Genomic DNA, 14,535 nt, shown 5'->3' on the forward strand with positions numbered 1-14,535 from the left:
CGATGTGGGGCTCAATCCCAGGACCCTGAGATCATGACGTGAGCCAATGGCAGATGCTCAATCGACTGAGCCATTCAGGCACCCCTGGAATTCTTTAGGATCAAAAATTAAAGAATAAAACAGGAGGAGCCCTGGCCAGGCCTGTGTCCAGCTCTGGTGCTGCCCTCTGGTGGCCGCACACAGAACTGCAGCTCCAAGCTCACGGAGGAAGATGTGCAGGTCCTGAGACCCTGAGGCGGGTGGCCCGGTGGTGCTTCCCCAACAGGGCCCTCAGAGCCCCCCTCACCTCGCTGAGGTACTCGGCGTGGTGCTTCGTGGCCACAAATACCACCGTCTGGTCTTGGGGCCGCACCACGGTGCGCAGCAGGTGGAGCAGCACAGCAGCCTTGGTGTCCTCGCGCACAAGGAAGAAGGAGGTCTGTCGGGAGAGGGGCACAGTGTGCTCACAGGGTGGGCTCATGGGTGTGGGGCTGCAGGCTCGGGGGGGGGAGGGGCACGAGCAGAGTCTCACCTTGAGCTGCTCATTGAGTTTGGCATCCACATCGAGCCGGATGAGTACAGGCTCCGTGAGGCCTATGGTTGACACATGGAAGGTATGGGGGCGAGCCTCGGGAGGACAAGCACCCTCAACCCAGGCCCCTAACCGGGGCGGGCCCCAGCTGCAGCCCAGCTCACTCACCCGCCCGGGCAAACTCCACAAGCAGTTTGGGCAGTGTGGCAGAGAACAGGACCGTCTGGTGGCCCCCGGGGAGGCGGCCGATGATCTCCTGCAGCTGCTCCGCAAACCCCATCTCAAAGAGCCTGGGGAACAAGGGCGGGGTCAGGAGAGGGCCGTCCATTCCAGCAGCCTTGCCCCCAGCGCACTCTGCCATGTGCACTGGTGTCTGCCCCGTGTGACTCTTTAACTCACTTTCCAATCACTTTGTCTCTGTGTGCCCGCCTCACCCCCAGCAGGGATGACCTAAAAACCTTGAGTCTGTCCTCCGTTATGTTGCTCAGTGTCATGCTGAAGCCAATCCTAGTGGCCCTCCCTCTGGGCCGGGCACGATTGGAGTGCCTTACAGGTACTGACCCTCCCAGCATCCACCAGTCTGGGCTATTGGATCCCCTGTCCGTGGACAAGGCTGCCAAGGCCCACGGACCCTCAGATGTGCCCAAATTCAGAGCCGGGATACAATCCACCCGTCTGGCTCCAGTCTACGCTCCGGCTTTGTGCTATTTATTTCTTTGTGATGACATGTTTTCTATTCTACTGTTTTCTTCCACATCCCTAAAAGTAAATACAAAATAAAAACTGTGTGTCCAGGGAGCTGTGTCAGCTCCGGTGCTGCCTAGGGTCTGTAGCCCATGTGGCGGGAAACACTGCTTTGAGCATAGCCACACCAGTCTCTCCAGGCAAAGTCCTTCCTCCCGGCCCTGGTATGGGGCACCCGGCCCTGACAGAGGCATCCGGGAGGAGGCACGGGCTCACCTGTCTGCCTCATCGAATACCACGTACTCCACACTCTGCAGCTTCAGGTTCATCTCCACAGCCACGTGCACCAGACGCCCTGGAGTGGCAATGATTCTGGAAGAGGGTGTGCAGGCCAGGTCACCCAGGGCCAGGGCCACCCACACAGCCCGCCTCGCACTCCCCAACAGCTGGCCACTGGAAAAGAGACCCCGGACCACCATCCTCAACCCAAACTCACATGTCAGGATTTTCATGCAGGGCTGCAAACTGGTCTTCCATCCTAGCAGAGGGGAAGAGGAGGTGTCACCTTGACACACAGGCTGCTTTAGTCCCTCTCCCTCTCCCTCTCCCTAACAAGGGGGCCAGGTGAGGCCTATACCCCCTCCCCAGGCTCAGACTTGGGGAAATGCTCTTGCTGAGGTACTGGGTGAAGGCGTTACCCTGATAAGACATACAAGTTCAAACATACGAAAGGACTGATACCACAGAGTTCCCCAAAGAGATGGGCTCTCCCTTTCTAGACTGCAGCAAACCTGTCTCTGCTTCCAGCACTACCTACCAACTAACTCTGGAACTGCCAGATCCCCCAAGATTCCAGGTTTCCTGGATCTCTGTCCTTGTTCTCTCTCTCTCTCTCTGTTTTTTGAAAGATTGCAAGATTTTATTTATTTATTCATGAGAGACACAGGCAGGAGAAGCAGGCTCCCTGCGGGGAGCCCGATGCGGGATTCAATCCCAGGACCCTGAGATCATGACCTGCTGCCAAAGGCAGATGCTATCCACTCAGCCACCCAGGCATCCTTCTGTCCTCGTTCTTAAACCTCTAGGCACATAGCCCTAACTCTGTACCTCCTCTGCAATACTCTCGGGACACCTGTAGGAGCCAGAATTTTGAGGCTGGCCCTGCCCAGGAAGGCATTTCAGACAATCACAAGCTCCAGAGATAATCAAGTACAATGTGGGCAAAAGAACATTTAAAAGTCAAACACTCGGGGGATCCCTGGATGGCTCAGTGGTTTGGCACCTGCCTTTGGCCCAGGGCATGATCCTGGAGTCCCGGGATCAAGTCCCACATCGGACTCCCTGCATGGAGCCTGCTTCTCCCTCTGCCTGTGTCTCTGCCTCTCTCTTTCTGTGTCTCTCATGAATAAATAAATAAAATCTTTAAAAAAGATAAAATAAATTAAAAAAAATAAAAGTCAAACACTCTTCTCAGAATCCAAAGTGATCGGTGACAGTGACATTCAGAGAGCAGAGTAAGGAGCGGGGGCAGCCCCCATGGCTCAGCAGTTTAGTGCCACCTTCAGCCCAGGGCCTGATCTTGGAGACCGGGGATGGAATCCCACATTGGGCTCCCTGTGGGGAGCCTGCTTCTCCCTCTGCCTGTGTCTCTGCCTCTCTCTCTCTCTCTCTCTCTCTCTCTGGTCTCTCATGAATAAATAAATAAAATCTTAAAAAAAAAAAAGAGAGTAAGGAGGGGCTGCTGGGTGAAGGAGAAGCTGTGGGATGAGGTAGGAGACTAGGTTCCAATCTTAGCTCTACCACCTAATCACTGTGTGGCTTTGAGCCCATCACGTCCTCAGTTTGCCCATCTGCAGAACAGGTGTGGTGATTGCCACGCCAAGATCTTTCCCAAGATCCAGGAAATCCTAGATTTTTCAAATCTGAACTATCTTAATATCATATCAATGATATGATATATATGAATATATATGAATATCATATATTCCTTGGTTTCTGAGCAATAGCTCACGATTAGGCATATATATTAAAGTAGGTATAAATGGGCAGCCCATTGAGTTGACCCTGGGTAGTACCAGCAACCCCAGGAGTACCAGAACCCTGGCTGCAGAGTTGGGTGGGAGATGCCTCCGGTATTTTACTGCCTGTTTCCCCTTTTGTTCAGGGTGCGCAGAGAAGCTGCCATTGCTCTGAAGCCTCCCAGACTCAGTCGATCTAACACCCTGGAGACTCAGCCTATGCCTGCACGGCGGGGCTGGTGGCACAAGGAAGGGGCACTCTTACTTGTCTCCTCCCAGGATCAGGGCAGTCCTGAGGCCTGTGAACTTGCCGAGCTGTGGGGGGCAGAGAGAGAGAGAGAGATAGAGATGACTCACCCCAGCAGGCCTCCCTGACTGGCCCCAGCTCAGCCCATCAGCCCCGGCCCCAACATACCTCCTTGGTGAACTTCATGGTCTGCAGGGCCAGCTCTCGGGTGGGCGAGAGGATGAGGGCACGGGCCCCAGTCTGGGCGCTGTGGGTCTTGAGGCGCTCGAACATTGGGATGAGGAAGCAGGCCGTCTTGCCACTGCCAGTCCGGGCCATGGCCACCACGTCCTTGCCATCCAGGATCACGGGAATGGTCTGAAGAAAAGTGGGCAGGGAGAAGCAGGGTCAGCTTCTGTCCCCTGCACCACATGACCCAGAGCACTGAGCCTGCAGGGTGTAGGCAGGGGCCTGTTGCCCAGTCCTCCTGAGCCTATTCCTGCCAAGGTTTATCTGTATGCTTCCAGCAACAAGCAGCTCACTATCCCCCAACTCTTTCCACTGATGGACACATCCTTCTTTAGGTTAAGCCAGACTCTATCTCTCTGTCTTATCCTCCTCCTTGGGACCCCAGAGAATCACTGTCTACCTCTTGGCTGAGGACAATACTCATGACCCAGGGGTGATAATGGGGTGCCTACGAGCTGCCTGGGCAGGGGATCAGTAGTGGGTAGCCTGGGGGAGGCTGAAATGGCAAAGAGGCCAACTTTCTCCACTTGTGAAATGAGCTGACTGTGAGGCTTTAGCCAGAGTTAGAGGGAAGATAGATATGACAGTCCAGACAGGGAGAGTGTGTCATGAGGCTGGACAAGAGGGCCAAGTCAGTCATCTCCTCTTCCCAAACCCCATTAGCCCTTCCTGTCGCGTACCTTTCTCTGGATGGGTGTTGGCACCTTGTAGCCTTTCTTCATGATGCCCTTGAACACTGGGTAGCTCAAGCCTGGAAGAGACACGGGGATGGCCAGGGGAAGGGCAGCCCCAGAGGCACACCACACAAAGCTGACCAGGACAGATGACTGCGTCATCAACCTCGATGGCAAGAAGAAAAGGGGTTGGTGGGAAGGTATATCATGCAGACTTGAACACACTCTTAGTGCCATGAGACTACTTGGGGTGTCTCATGCACGGTCTCGGGTGCTGCCGAGGAACCCCCTGCTGCAGGCATGGGAAAGTCATGTGAGAAGTATTTAGCGATACTGAGTGGGGATGTCTGTGATTCTTGTCAGAATCATCCAGGATGGGCAGCCCGGGTGGCTCAGCAGTTTAGCACTGCCTTCAGCCCAGAGCCTGCTCCTGGATTCCCGGGATCGAGTCCCACGTCAGGCTCCCTGCATGGAGACTGCTTCTCCCTCTCTGTGTGTCTCTGCCTCTCTCTCTATGTGTCTCTCATGAATAAATAAATAAAATCTTAAAAAACAAAAAACAAAACAAAACAAAAAAAACGAATCATCCACGATGCTGGGGACAAGCAGGTGGGCCATGGAGGAAACAAGACAGTTGACACTGGCGGTGAGTACAGGGAGACTCACTGTTTTTGGATTTTTCTATACATTTGAAATTTTTCACAACTTAAAGAAAAAGGTGGGCAGTGGCCAGGGCCTGTGATGGGTGTGGGTGCTGACCAATGAGGCATGTGGCCCCAGGTGGGGGAGCAGGTGACCTTTGGAACCTGATCGTGACCTAGCTTTGTGGAAGTGGGAGGACTATGGGAGGCCCGGGGACAAGAAAGCACCGTGGTTGCAGCTGCTTCTTGGTCAATCCTTCATCTTTATGATTCAGAAAGGCAAAAAAAAAGTAGCCGCATATAGATATTTTTATTGGCTTTTTCTCCAATTATTGATAAAAGTTTGGCACAACTTTGATACATTAATTTGCTGTCCAAATTCCTTTCATGAGTCAACTATTCATTTTCCTCACCCAATTTTCTATGAGGGTATCTTTTTCTTACTGATTTGTAAAAGTTCTTTGCATATTAGAGATGTTAATCCTGTATCTGTTCCAAAGGTTGTGAGCGCATTCGTGATACAGCATTTACTTGAACTTAGTTTACTTATTTTTTGGCAACCTTTGAAAAAGAGTCAAATTAGACAATGTTCAGAGCATGCTTAAAAAGGGCTTCTTCGGGGGATCCCTGGGTGGCTCAGCAGTTTACCGCCGACTTCGGCCCAGGGCCTGATCCTGGATTCCCGGGATCGAGTCCCACATCGGGCTCCCTGCATGGAGCCTGCTTCTCCCTCTGCCTGTGTCTCTGCCTCTCTCTCTGTATCTCTCTGTGTCTCTCATGAATAAATAAATAAAATCTTTAAAAAAAAAAGGGGGGGGGCTTCTTCTTTTTAAAATTATAAAAATATTCACCTTGAAATTTGAATCTTTGCACCAGACATTACTGATTTGCAAAGAGCAAGAAAGAGAGTTCTGCGTTATTTCCAGCTAGCCAGGTGTCCCGATACCACCCAGAACTCCACCTTTCCTCCATCTCCTCTGAACCGCACTCTGTCATGCAGCAAACCCTGAATGTCCTTGCCTGTTCTGTCGCCAGCACTGCCCCATGTCGGCTTTGACTGCCCTCTCACGGGGCCGGTCCCTAGGCCACCCAACTCCAACGGCTGTGCTGGGCCCAGGGCAGACATCGGTACTGGAGCACACAGGGCACGATGAGCCCCTGCTGCTGCCCCCTCAACGTGCCCAGACGCCTGGCTCACCCACCCATGGATTGGAAGCCTCCGGACTTCTTCTTCTTCTTGTTCTGGGCTCGCACCATCTCCCGTGTGTCCGGCTCCACGTCGGAGGTGCATTCTGAGGTGGGGAAGGCGGGCAGGGGTCTGCCAGGCCCCAGCTGGGCGGGAGGAAAAGATGCAGCGTCAGGCCAGGCACAGTCAGACCACTGGGGGCAGGGAGAGGGCCTATCTTGCAGCAGGCATCCCTCCATTCAGGCCGATGACACCCCTGCCGGATGGCGGGCCTTGTCTGCCAAAGGGGCCCCCCATGACAGGGCCAGGGTAGAACGGAGGGTCAGACAGAGGGCCGTGCAGTTAGACTGTCCAGGTTTCAATCCCCGCTCCGTCACCTGCCTGTTGTGAGAGACCTCAGGCTCCATCACCAGCTTGTTGTGTGTTGTGAGAGACCTCAGGCAAGAGACTTAATCTCTCTGAGTCTGGATTTCCACCGCTGGGAAACAGGGATGATAGACAAGAGCGTGTGTCTCACAGGGCACATGAAGATGAAAGGGGTAAGTGTAAAACCTAGAACAGCACCCAGCACGTAAGTGGTGGTGTATCATCACTGTCATCCCGGTCTGTCGTCCAAAGCCCTCAAAATGAAAATCTCTAGAGGGCCAATCAAAGCATGTACTCTGTGTGTGGTACTCGAGTTCTCCAGGTTGCCCTGTCCCCCTCTGCCAAGCCCCGTTCTGACCCATCACCCCTCCCAACTCTACTGTCTCTCATGCTGGCCTCCTTCCTGTCTAGCCAGGACCCGCCTGTCCTGGCACAGCTATATCCAACCCAGACAACCCCTCTGGGGGGCCTTCTCAGACCACAGAACTGTCCCCCTTCTTCTCAAAAATAACACTTATGGAACACTGATTCATAATACCTGCTAAAACTTCCACGGCACTCACTCTTAAGCCAGGTGCTGCTCTGAGCATTCATATAAATCAGCCCACTTTTAATCATCATGGCAACTCTGTAAAGTAGTTACTATTAGTTTGTCCATTTTACAGAGAAGGAAACTGAGGAACACAGCGATGAAGTGACCTCCCCACCCTCATACAGACAGCAGGGGTTTGAACCCTGGTTTCAGAGTCTATGTTCTTTCACCTGTGACCCTCTGTGGTGCCCTTCAACTATCTGGGTCAGAGCTGCAGCATGTCTACTACGGTCTGTGAGCTAAGAGTGGATTTTATACATCTAAAAAATGGTAAAAAAAAAAAAAAAAAGAAAAAAGAAAAAATCAAACAAAGAAGACAGTGAGTGACCTTATATGGCCCCACAAACCCTAAAATATTTAACATTTGGTCCTTAACAGGAAGAGTTTGCCAACCTCTCCTCTAGACACATGAACACAAAATGCCTGGAACCCACTGGCGCCTCAGCAACATTTACTGAACGAGTAGAATGCACAAACACTGTAATTTAATCCTTTCGTGAGTCTCTGAGGCACTTAAAATCATGTGTCTTGTACACATGTGTAAATTCTGCCTTCTACAGGTGTGGCCCAGAGAGGTTAAGCAACTTCTCCAAAGTCCCACAGCCAGTAGACTTGGGCCACATTTGAATGCACAACTGCACCAGGGCAAAGGTCTCCGTCTGAACCATATCTGTGGGCTCTTCTTTGGCACCTACTACCTCTGCCCTCCTGTGCTGTGGCGATTTCTCCACTTTTATGGAGCACCTACTATGTGCCAAGCACTGGCTCCACTGGGTGGGTAAACATGGTACGATTCCATCTGGTCCTTGACCAGGAGGAATGTGGTTCCCTCTTTTCATCTAAACACCTACCCTTAAGAAAAAGTGGGGGGGAGACACCTGGGTGGCTCAGTGATTGAGCATCTGCCTTCGGCTCAGGGCGGGGTCCTGGGATCGAGTCCCACATCGGGCTCCCCGCAGGGAGCCTGCTTCTCCCTCTGCCTGCGTCTCTGCCTCTCTGTGTCTCTCTGAATAAATAAAATCTTAAAAAAATAATAATAAACACCACTCTTTCATCCACATACCCAAACCCCACTCTGTGCCAGGCACTGCTGGGCACAGGGCTGCGGGAAATAATGGGCTTTAGCTATTTGCCCGTTGGTGCTCACGCCCCCCACCCCCACCCCGTGTGGAAGTAGCACAGGCCCTGGAACCAGAGGTCGGCATCCTGGCTCTCTCGCTCACAAGCTGCGAAGTCCTGGTCTAGGTGCTAACCCCTCTAGGACTTAGGGTCCTCCTCTGGGACACAGGGATGGTGGCACTTAGCTCCCAGAGCGGTATGAGGATTAAAACGAGGCTAGTCGAGTTCTCAGCATGAAGCCCGGCACATGGTTAAGCGGTCAGCAAACGCGAGCTTAGTTCGCCACCAGGGACCCAGGGGATTCGAGGCGTGGCCGTCTCGAGCCGCTGCGCCCGGCCTCCGCTTAGTTGCACCCGGCAAGAATCCCCCAAACTCCTGAAGTCAGGGCTTCGGCACCCGCACTTTTCATTGGACCAAAGGGCGCTGGCCCCGCCCCCTCGGCAAGAGCCAGCCAATGAGGGGCCGCGACCCAGGGCCGGCCCGGAAGGCCCGCAGGCCCGGCGGCTGGAACGCAGGGGCTCCAGGATCGGAGCCGGGCGGGGCGGGGCGGGCGCGGAGACACGTGCTGGGGCTGGCGGCCCTGCCGGGGTCCTGCCGGGGTCCTGCCGGGGCCCTGCCGGGGCCCTGCCGCGGCCCTGCCGGGGTCCCCACCCTCAGCCCCTGGGCGATGCGCGGGGCCGGGCGCCCGCTCCCACCTTCTGGGCCCGGGTGTCATCGTCCGCTTGGATCTCAAACTCGCCGTCCTCCGAGTCGCTGCTGCGGGGCTGGGAGGCCGCGCCTCGGCGCCTCCGCAGCCCCTTCTTCTTCCTCCACTGGGCCATGGGAGCGCGGGACCGAGGTCCGGCCGCCACGCGCGCGCCGGCCGCCATGCGGGCCCCGGGGCGGGGAGCGGGGAGCGGGGAGCGGCGAGCGCGAGCTGGGAGCTGCGAGGGGCGGGGGGCGGGGCGAGGGGCGGGGGCGGGGCCTGCGGGACGAACCAACGGCGCGGCCGGGCGGGGGGGCGCCGCGTCTCTGCGGCCCGCCTGCGCCGCCTCGAGGCTTCCGGGAGCTCCAGGGGCGCCCCCCCCCGGTGCTCATGGTTCCGGCCGCCCCGCCCCTCGCTGGTTGTCGCTGGGGCCTGGCTGCCGCCGCGGGTCGGTCCGTGCGGCTCCCCCGGGCTGGGGCTGCGGGGCCCGGGCTGCAGATCCTCTGGGACCTTGGAGGCCCCTGCAGAGGAGGGGGCGCTGGGACTGCAGCCCACATCCTGGAGCCGAGATTCTCAGGTAAGGAAAAGAACTCACGATGCAGGGGCCTCGGACCTCAACCGGGGTCTTGACTTGGGGAGCAGGGAACATGGGGTAGTTGGAGGGGTGTCTGTGATCCACCAGGAGCGGAATGGTTACGTGCATAAGCTCTGCACCCCTCTGTCAGGTTCACATTTCTCTTCTACTGTTTTAGCCTTATTTAGGTGCGACTTACAGGTGTGACTTCAGCGTCTGAAGCCTCAGTCTGGTCATCTGTAGATTAGACATAACCGAAGCTACTTCGCAGAGCTGTTAAGAGGATTAAATGAAATAATGCTTGTAAAGCTTTTTGCGCAAGGTAGGCACGAGATAATGCTGGTTATTGTATTAACTCCATAAATGTATATACGGGATAGAAGGACCTGCCCTGTCTCCCCCATCCCACCAGGCTAAGTTTTTTCCTTGGTGCCAAAATAGACACAGGCCTCATCTCTTCTTCTCCCCCTAGCGTTCTGTATGGAGCACTGTATACTAGGAATGCACATTTATTCATTAAATATTTGCTGGTAGCACCCCTCTCCTTATCGTTGTGACAGCTGAGAGACAGATGAACCCATTTCTGCAATGTCCCCTGGGGTTGGCAGCTCCCCTTTTGTCCTTGGGTTGGGAACTTAAGAGATGGGCCACCTTCCTCTGCTGGCACTGCCAGTGACGGTGGTGTCACCCTGTCCCCCTTTCACAGGGAGCCCTGGAGGCAAGACCCCGCAGGCAAAACATGCCTGCTCTTACCCAGAACCATGTGCAGCATGAAGACCCCCGTGGAGCTGGCAGTCAGTGGGATGCAGACCCTCCGCCTTCAGCACCATTGCCAGGGCAGCTACCGGGTCAAGGCCAGGCCGTCATATGTGGATGAGACATTGTTTGGCAGCCCTGCGGGTACCCGGCCCACACCACCAGACTTCGACCCACCCTGGGTGGAGAAGGCCAACAGAACCAGTGGAGTGGGCACAGGGGCATCACAGGCCTCAGGGGCCAATGGCAGCTGTGAGACCACCTCCTCCAGGGGCAACACCCCGACCCTCACACTAAGGAAGAAGAACAAATACAGGTAACAGGATGGGAAGATACACCCCTGTACTCCTGAGGCCACCTGGGTTCCTATTAGAGCCCTGCTGTTTACATGCTGTGTGACCTTGGACTCTCAGCACCTTGACTTCTCTGCAGTTTCCTTATGTGGAAAATGGGACCTAGTGGGACTACTGAGCGTAAATGAAGTGAGTGTGTACAGGGCTTGGCACAGTAATCTGACACCTAGGAAGTTCTCAGTAAGTGATAGTGAGGATGATTGAATACCCATTTCCCAAATGCCACAAGACCAGACAAGTGAGGTCCAGAGGGGTCTAGTGATTTGTCCAAGATCACAGAGAAATTTGCATAAGAATATTAAGGTGCTTGATCCACGAAATGACATAGATGCAGTGGGTGGGTCGCAGTTTCAGTAAGTCATTTCAAAAATGGTTTTTGTGGCCTTTTCATGAACAAGCTAGGCTAATAGTTATGATTGTAAATTAATCAGATTATTTGGATAATTTCAGGTTGATACCAGCCTGGAGGGAGGTGTGTAGTGGGGGGCCACGGGGCTCTATCTTGTTTATTGTTATCAGTGATTTGAACAAAAACACAAAAGACTGGAATATTCATTTACAGCTATCATAACAAAATACAGTAGCTGGGGAGCTTAAATGACAGAAATCCATTATCTCATAGTTCTGGAGCCTAAAAGTCCAAGTTTAAGGTCCTGGCAGGCTGAAGCCTCTCTTTGGCTTACAGACAGCCACCTTCTTGCCTGTTCTCACATGGCCTTTTCTCTGTGAGCATGTATATTCCTGGTGTCTCCCCTCTTCTTATAAGGACTCGATTCTTCTTGGTATAGAGCCTACCTTTATGACCTCCTTTAAGCCTAATTATCTCTCTAAAATTCAGGGTGAATTTTGGGAGGACATAGTTCAATCCATAACAACTAGCCAATCATATTTAGGGTCCATTCTGAGCCAGGAGGAACATAGGTTGGTGGAGAGAAGTGAAAATGGGAATGCTGCCTATCTTAGGAGGTAAAATTCAATGAGGTAAAAGCAAGACTCCAGTATTAGGTCAGGTTGAGCACCATGCATCTGACATAGAGCCAGGTTAACATTAGCACCGCTGACAACTATAGTGTAGCTGAAAAGGCTGATGTAAGTGTGGGGTGTACTAACAGAGGTATGGTGTCCAGGACAAGGGACGTCAACTCCATGTTCTCCTGGAGGGTAGAATTTCATGCAGGATGCTGACAAGTAGAGGGTGTCAAATGAGAAGATGCGTAAGAGAGAGAGATGCTCTTAAGTAAAGCCTTTGGCTCCAGGCAGACATAGGCAACAAGCAGATACGGTTTGAGCAATTAAATCAAATGGCAAAAAGTTGACTTTTCAAAGACTTGCAGTCTTAACACAGAAACACTTTCAGTCATGACTACAAGGCATGGAGCTGATGCCTCCTAGGTGTGCCGTGAATATTTGTGAGATTAATAGACAAAAAATAATTGGTGAGTGAATCTAATTAAAGGTGAGAAGCCTAGAAGTCCCTTATATCTGATATACTGATCCCAGAGCTTGGGCCCTTGAGCCAGGCTGGATTTGAATCTTGTCTTTACCCTCTTTCTTGCTGTGGGGCCTTCCCCTCCCTATGCCTCCTTTTCTCATTTGTAAAATGGAATTATCATATCTCCCTCCTGTGGATGTTTGTGAAAAGTAATGAGATGATGCACGGTGACATGCTGAGTTCTGGGCCTGCATATGAAGAGCCCTCAGTAAATATTCAAAAATGTAAAAAGCTTCTCTGGTGATGAGGCCAGGTCAGCTTTATAATAGGAGTTCAAACTGAGCACCCTCTCTGTGCCAGGCACTGTGCTGTGTTACTTCAAATACAGTGAGACCGGCCACAGGACTGCAGAGGGTTCAGCTGACAAGACCACTAGGGAGAAGGAGAATTGGGGGGTGGGGTATGAAAAAAGTAAAGACTGTAAAGATTAAGGTTATATTAACCCAGACTCTTAGATGCAAGTGGCAGAAAACTTAACCCAAACTGGCTTCAGCAAAAAAAGGATGTTTGGGTCTCTTTTATGAGGGGCTCAAACTATTGTTGGATCCCATCTCCCTCTTAAGGCAGCTTGCCCCCCCCACCCCACTCCACCCTAGCCAGCCACCAGCTGCTTTGCCCTTATATCCTGCTGGATTATCAAGACCAGATGGCAGACAAACCTCTTTCCTGGTAGTTTCAACAAAGGTCTTAAGGCAGGTGCTCCTTGGACAGGATGGGTCATATGGTCATTCTCAAGCCAATCAGTGTGGCCAGGAAGATGGAATATGCAAATTGGCCGGGCCTGGGGCATCTGTTGGGAAAATGGGGAGGTCAGGATGCAGGGGATTGGATTCTTGGCAGGGGAAACCAACAGAGATAGGAGTAGTGGCATACTGGAGGGCTGTGGCCTCACTGTGGGTGCCTGGCAGGGGGTGGGGGCTTCAGGTTTTTAGGGTTTGTTCATTCCACCAGCTCACTGCCTTTCTCCTCCCTTTGCCAGATTGATCAGCCACGTTCCTTCTTACTGTGATGAGTCACTGTTTGGCTCCCGACCGGAGGGCACTAGCTGGGAGGGCCCGTGGATGGCAAAGGGTGATGCTGCTAAACTCCATGCCCTCTTCTGGACACCTCCAGCCACCCCCAGGGGCAGCCACTCATCCCGCTCCCGGGAGACCCCGCTGCGAGCCATTCACCCAGCTGGTCCCTTGAAGGCAGAGCCCAAGGTGGCAGCAGACTCCCGGAAGCTGTCTATGGCTGGGTTGGACTCTCCGCACCCTCTGAGGCGGGAACGTTCCCATTCCCTCACACACCTGAATGCCCCCAGCGCTGGTCGCCAACCCGCCAGCGCCCTCCACACCAATGGGCCTCGGGATTCCCGGCCTTCCCCCTCAGGGGTGACCTTCCAGAGCCCCCGAGTGACTCCTAGGGCCCGCTCCATTCGTGATTCAGTGCCAGCTGCCCCCCAACGGGGTGGGGCCACCCAGAAACCAAAGCCCCCTTGGAAATGAGTTCCTTGGTCCTCCCCTCCTCGAGCTTGCTCATGGGGTCACAGTGCGGAGCACGGTTTCAGAGGAGGGCACTGGTTGAGGGTGCCCCTAGAGAGACCAGAGTCTCCTAGGTAACCATGAAGCATTGGAAAAGCGTTCCTGGGGGCAGACATAGCGGGAGGAGGCAGTGCCTTCCTTAAGCACCGGTTGCTCCCTACCTTATACCCAATGACGGATTCGGCGGCTGCCCCTTGAGATGCCTGTACCAGTCTTGCTCTAGCCACAGGCCGTGCCAACCCAGGGGTGCCCACCAGTCCCCCATCACTCCCGCGACCTTGTCTTGTCACCTGTGTGAATAAATGGTGTGCTTGCCAACCTAGGAGGGTCCCTTCTTCCTTCATGCCAAGCTTCCTGCTCAGGAGGAGTCTCCAGCTGAGTCTGGAGTTTTCCCAGGCACAGTGTATGGCCTGTGGGGAACAGAGGATCTGGGTGACTCATGGGTGGACATTTTTAAAAATTTTAATAATCTTGTATTTATTTCCACATATTAAAAATATATCAGTAGCTCATCAAAGCCATGACTTTGACTAATTTTATTTTCCTTAGGGCAAGGGCCAATATAGGCCTGGGTTGAATTAAATAGCAAAGTTAAAAAAAATATATATATATATAATAAGGCAATGGCAGAAATCATGAGTTTGGGAGTTGACAACTGAGGTTTAGCAACATGGGCCTCATACATTTTTCACATTTTCCAGAAAGACGGAGTAACGAGAACTTGGCTAAGTGGCGAAGCCCAGGAAGACCAGAAAGTTAACATGTATTTGGAGAGCACTCAGGACTGAGGTACAAGCAGTCCAGGAGCACCTTGCTCTCCGGCTCTGCTCCTTGTCACCTGCACCTCCTGGGTCAGGTCATGAGAAACAGCAAGCCTTTGCTTGGG

General features: G+C 53.4%; 2 protein-coding genes across 4 annotated transcripts in view; one reads left to right on the forward strand and one right to left on the reverse strand.

Moving 5' to 3' along the window:
* The window catches only part of DDX54 (DEAD-box helicase 54), a 20,634-nt gene extending 11,462 nt beyond the window's left edge, over positions 1–9,172 (reverse strand). The window contains exons 1-10 of one of the 2 annotated variants that reach the window (XM_077875724.1): positions 8,962–9,172; positions 6,206–6,335; positions 4,369–4,439; positions 3,629–3,817; positions 3,479–3,528; positions 1,692–1,733; positions 1,472–1,567; positions 680–801; positions 512–573; positions 287–418 (exon numbers count right to left, since the gene is read on the reverse strand). In XM_077875724.1, coding sequence (XP_077731850.1) covers positions 287–418; positions 512–573; positions 680–801; positions 1,472–1,567; positions 1,692–1,733; positions 3,479–3,528; positions 3,629–3,817; positions 4,369–4,439; positions 6,206–6,335; positions 8,962–9,135 — 1,068 coding nt within the window. In that variant the 5' untranslated portion in view covers positions 9,136–9,172. Of the gene's footprint in view, positions 1–286; positions 419–511; positions 574–679; positions 802–1,471; positions 1,568–1,691; positions 1,734–3,478; positions 3,529–3,628; positions 3,818–4,368; positions 4,440–6,205; positions 6,336–6,570; positions 6,873–8,961 lie in introns of those variants that run through there. The other variant, XM_077875725.1, reaches the window with a different exon arrangement.
* On the forward strand, positions 8,882–13,971 carry RITA1 (RBPJ interacting and tubulin associated 1). 2 transcript variants are annotated; one of them, XM_077875731.1, is made up of 4 exons: positions 8,882–9,104; positions 9,727–9,847; positions 10,232–10,597; positions 13,106–13,971. In XM_077875731.1, exons 3-4 carry the CDS (start codon positions 10,287–10,289, stop codon positions 13,611–13,613), a joined length of 819 nt encoding a protein of 272 aa, XP_077731857.1. In that variant the 5' UTR covers positions 8,882–9,104; positions 9,727–9,847; positions 10,232–10,286; the 3' UTR covers positions 13,614–13,971. The 2 variants fall into 2 exon arrangements, with proteins under 2 accessions (XP_077731857.1, XP_077731856.1); XM_077875730.1 differs by lacking the exon at positions 8,882–9,104 and adding an exon at positions 9,354–9,528 and having other exon boundaries at positions 9,704–9,847.
* The last annotated feature ends 564 nt before the right edge of the window (positions 13,972–14,535 follow it).

This window comes from Canis aureus, chromosome 27 (genome assembly GCF_053574225.1).
Source record: "Canis aureus isolate CA01 chromosome 27, VMU_Caureus_v.1.0, whole genome shotgun sequence".
NCBI classification, from domain to species: domain Eukaryota; kingdom Metazoa; phylum Chordata; class Mammalia; order Carnivora; family Canidae; genus Canis; species Canis aureus.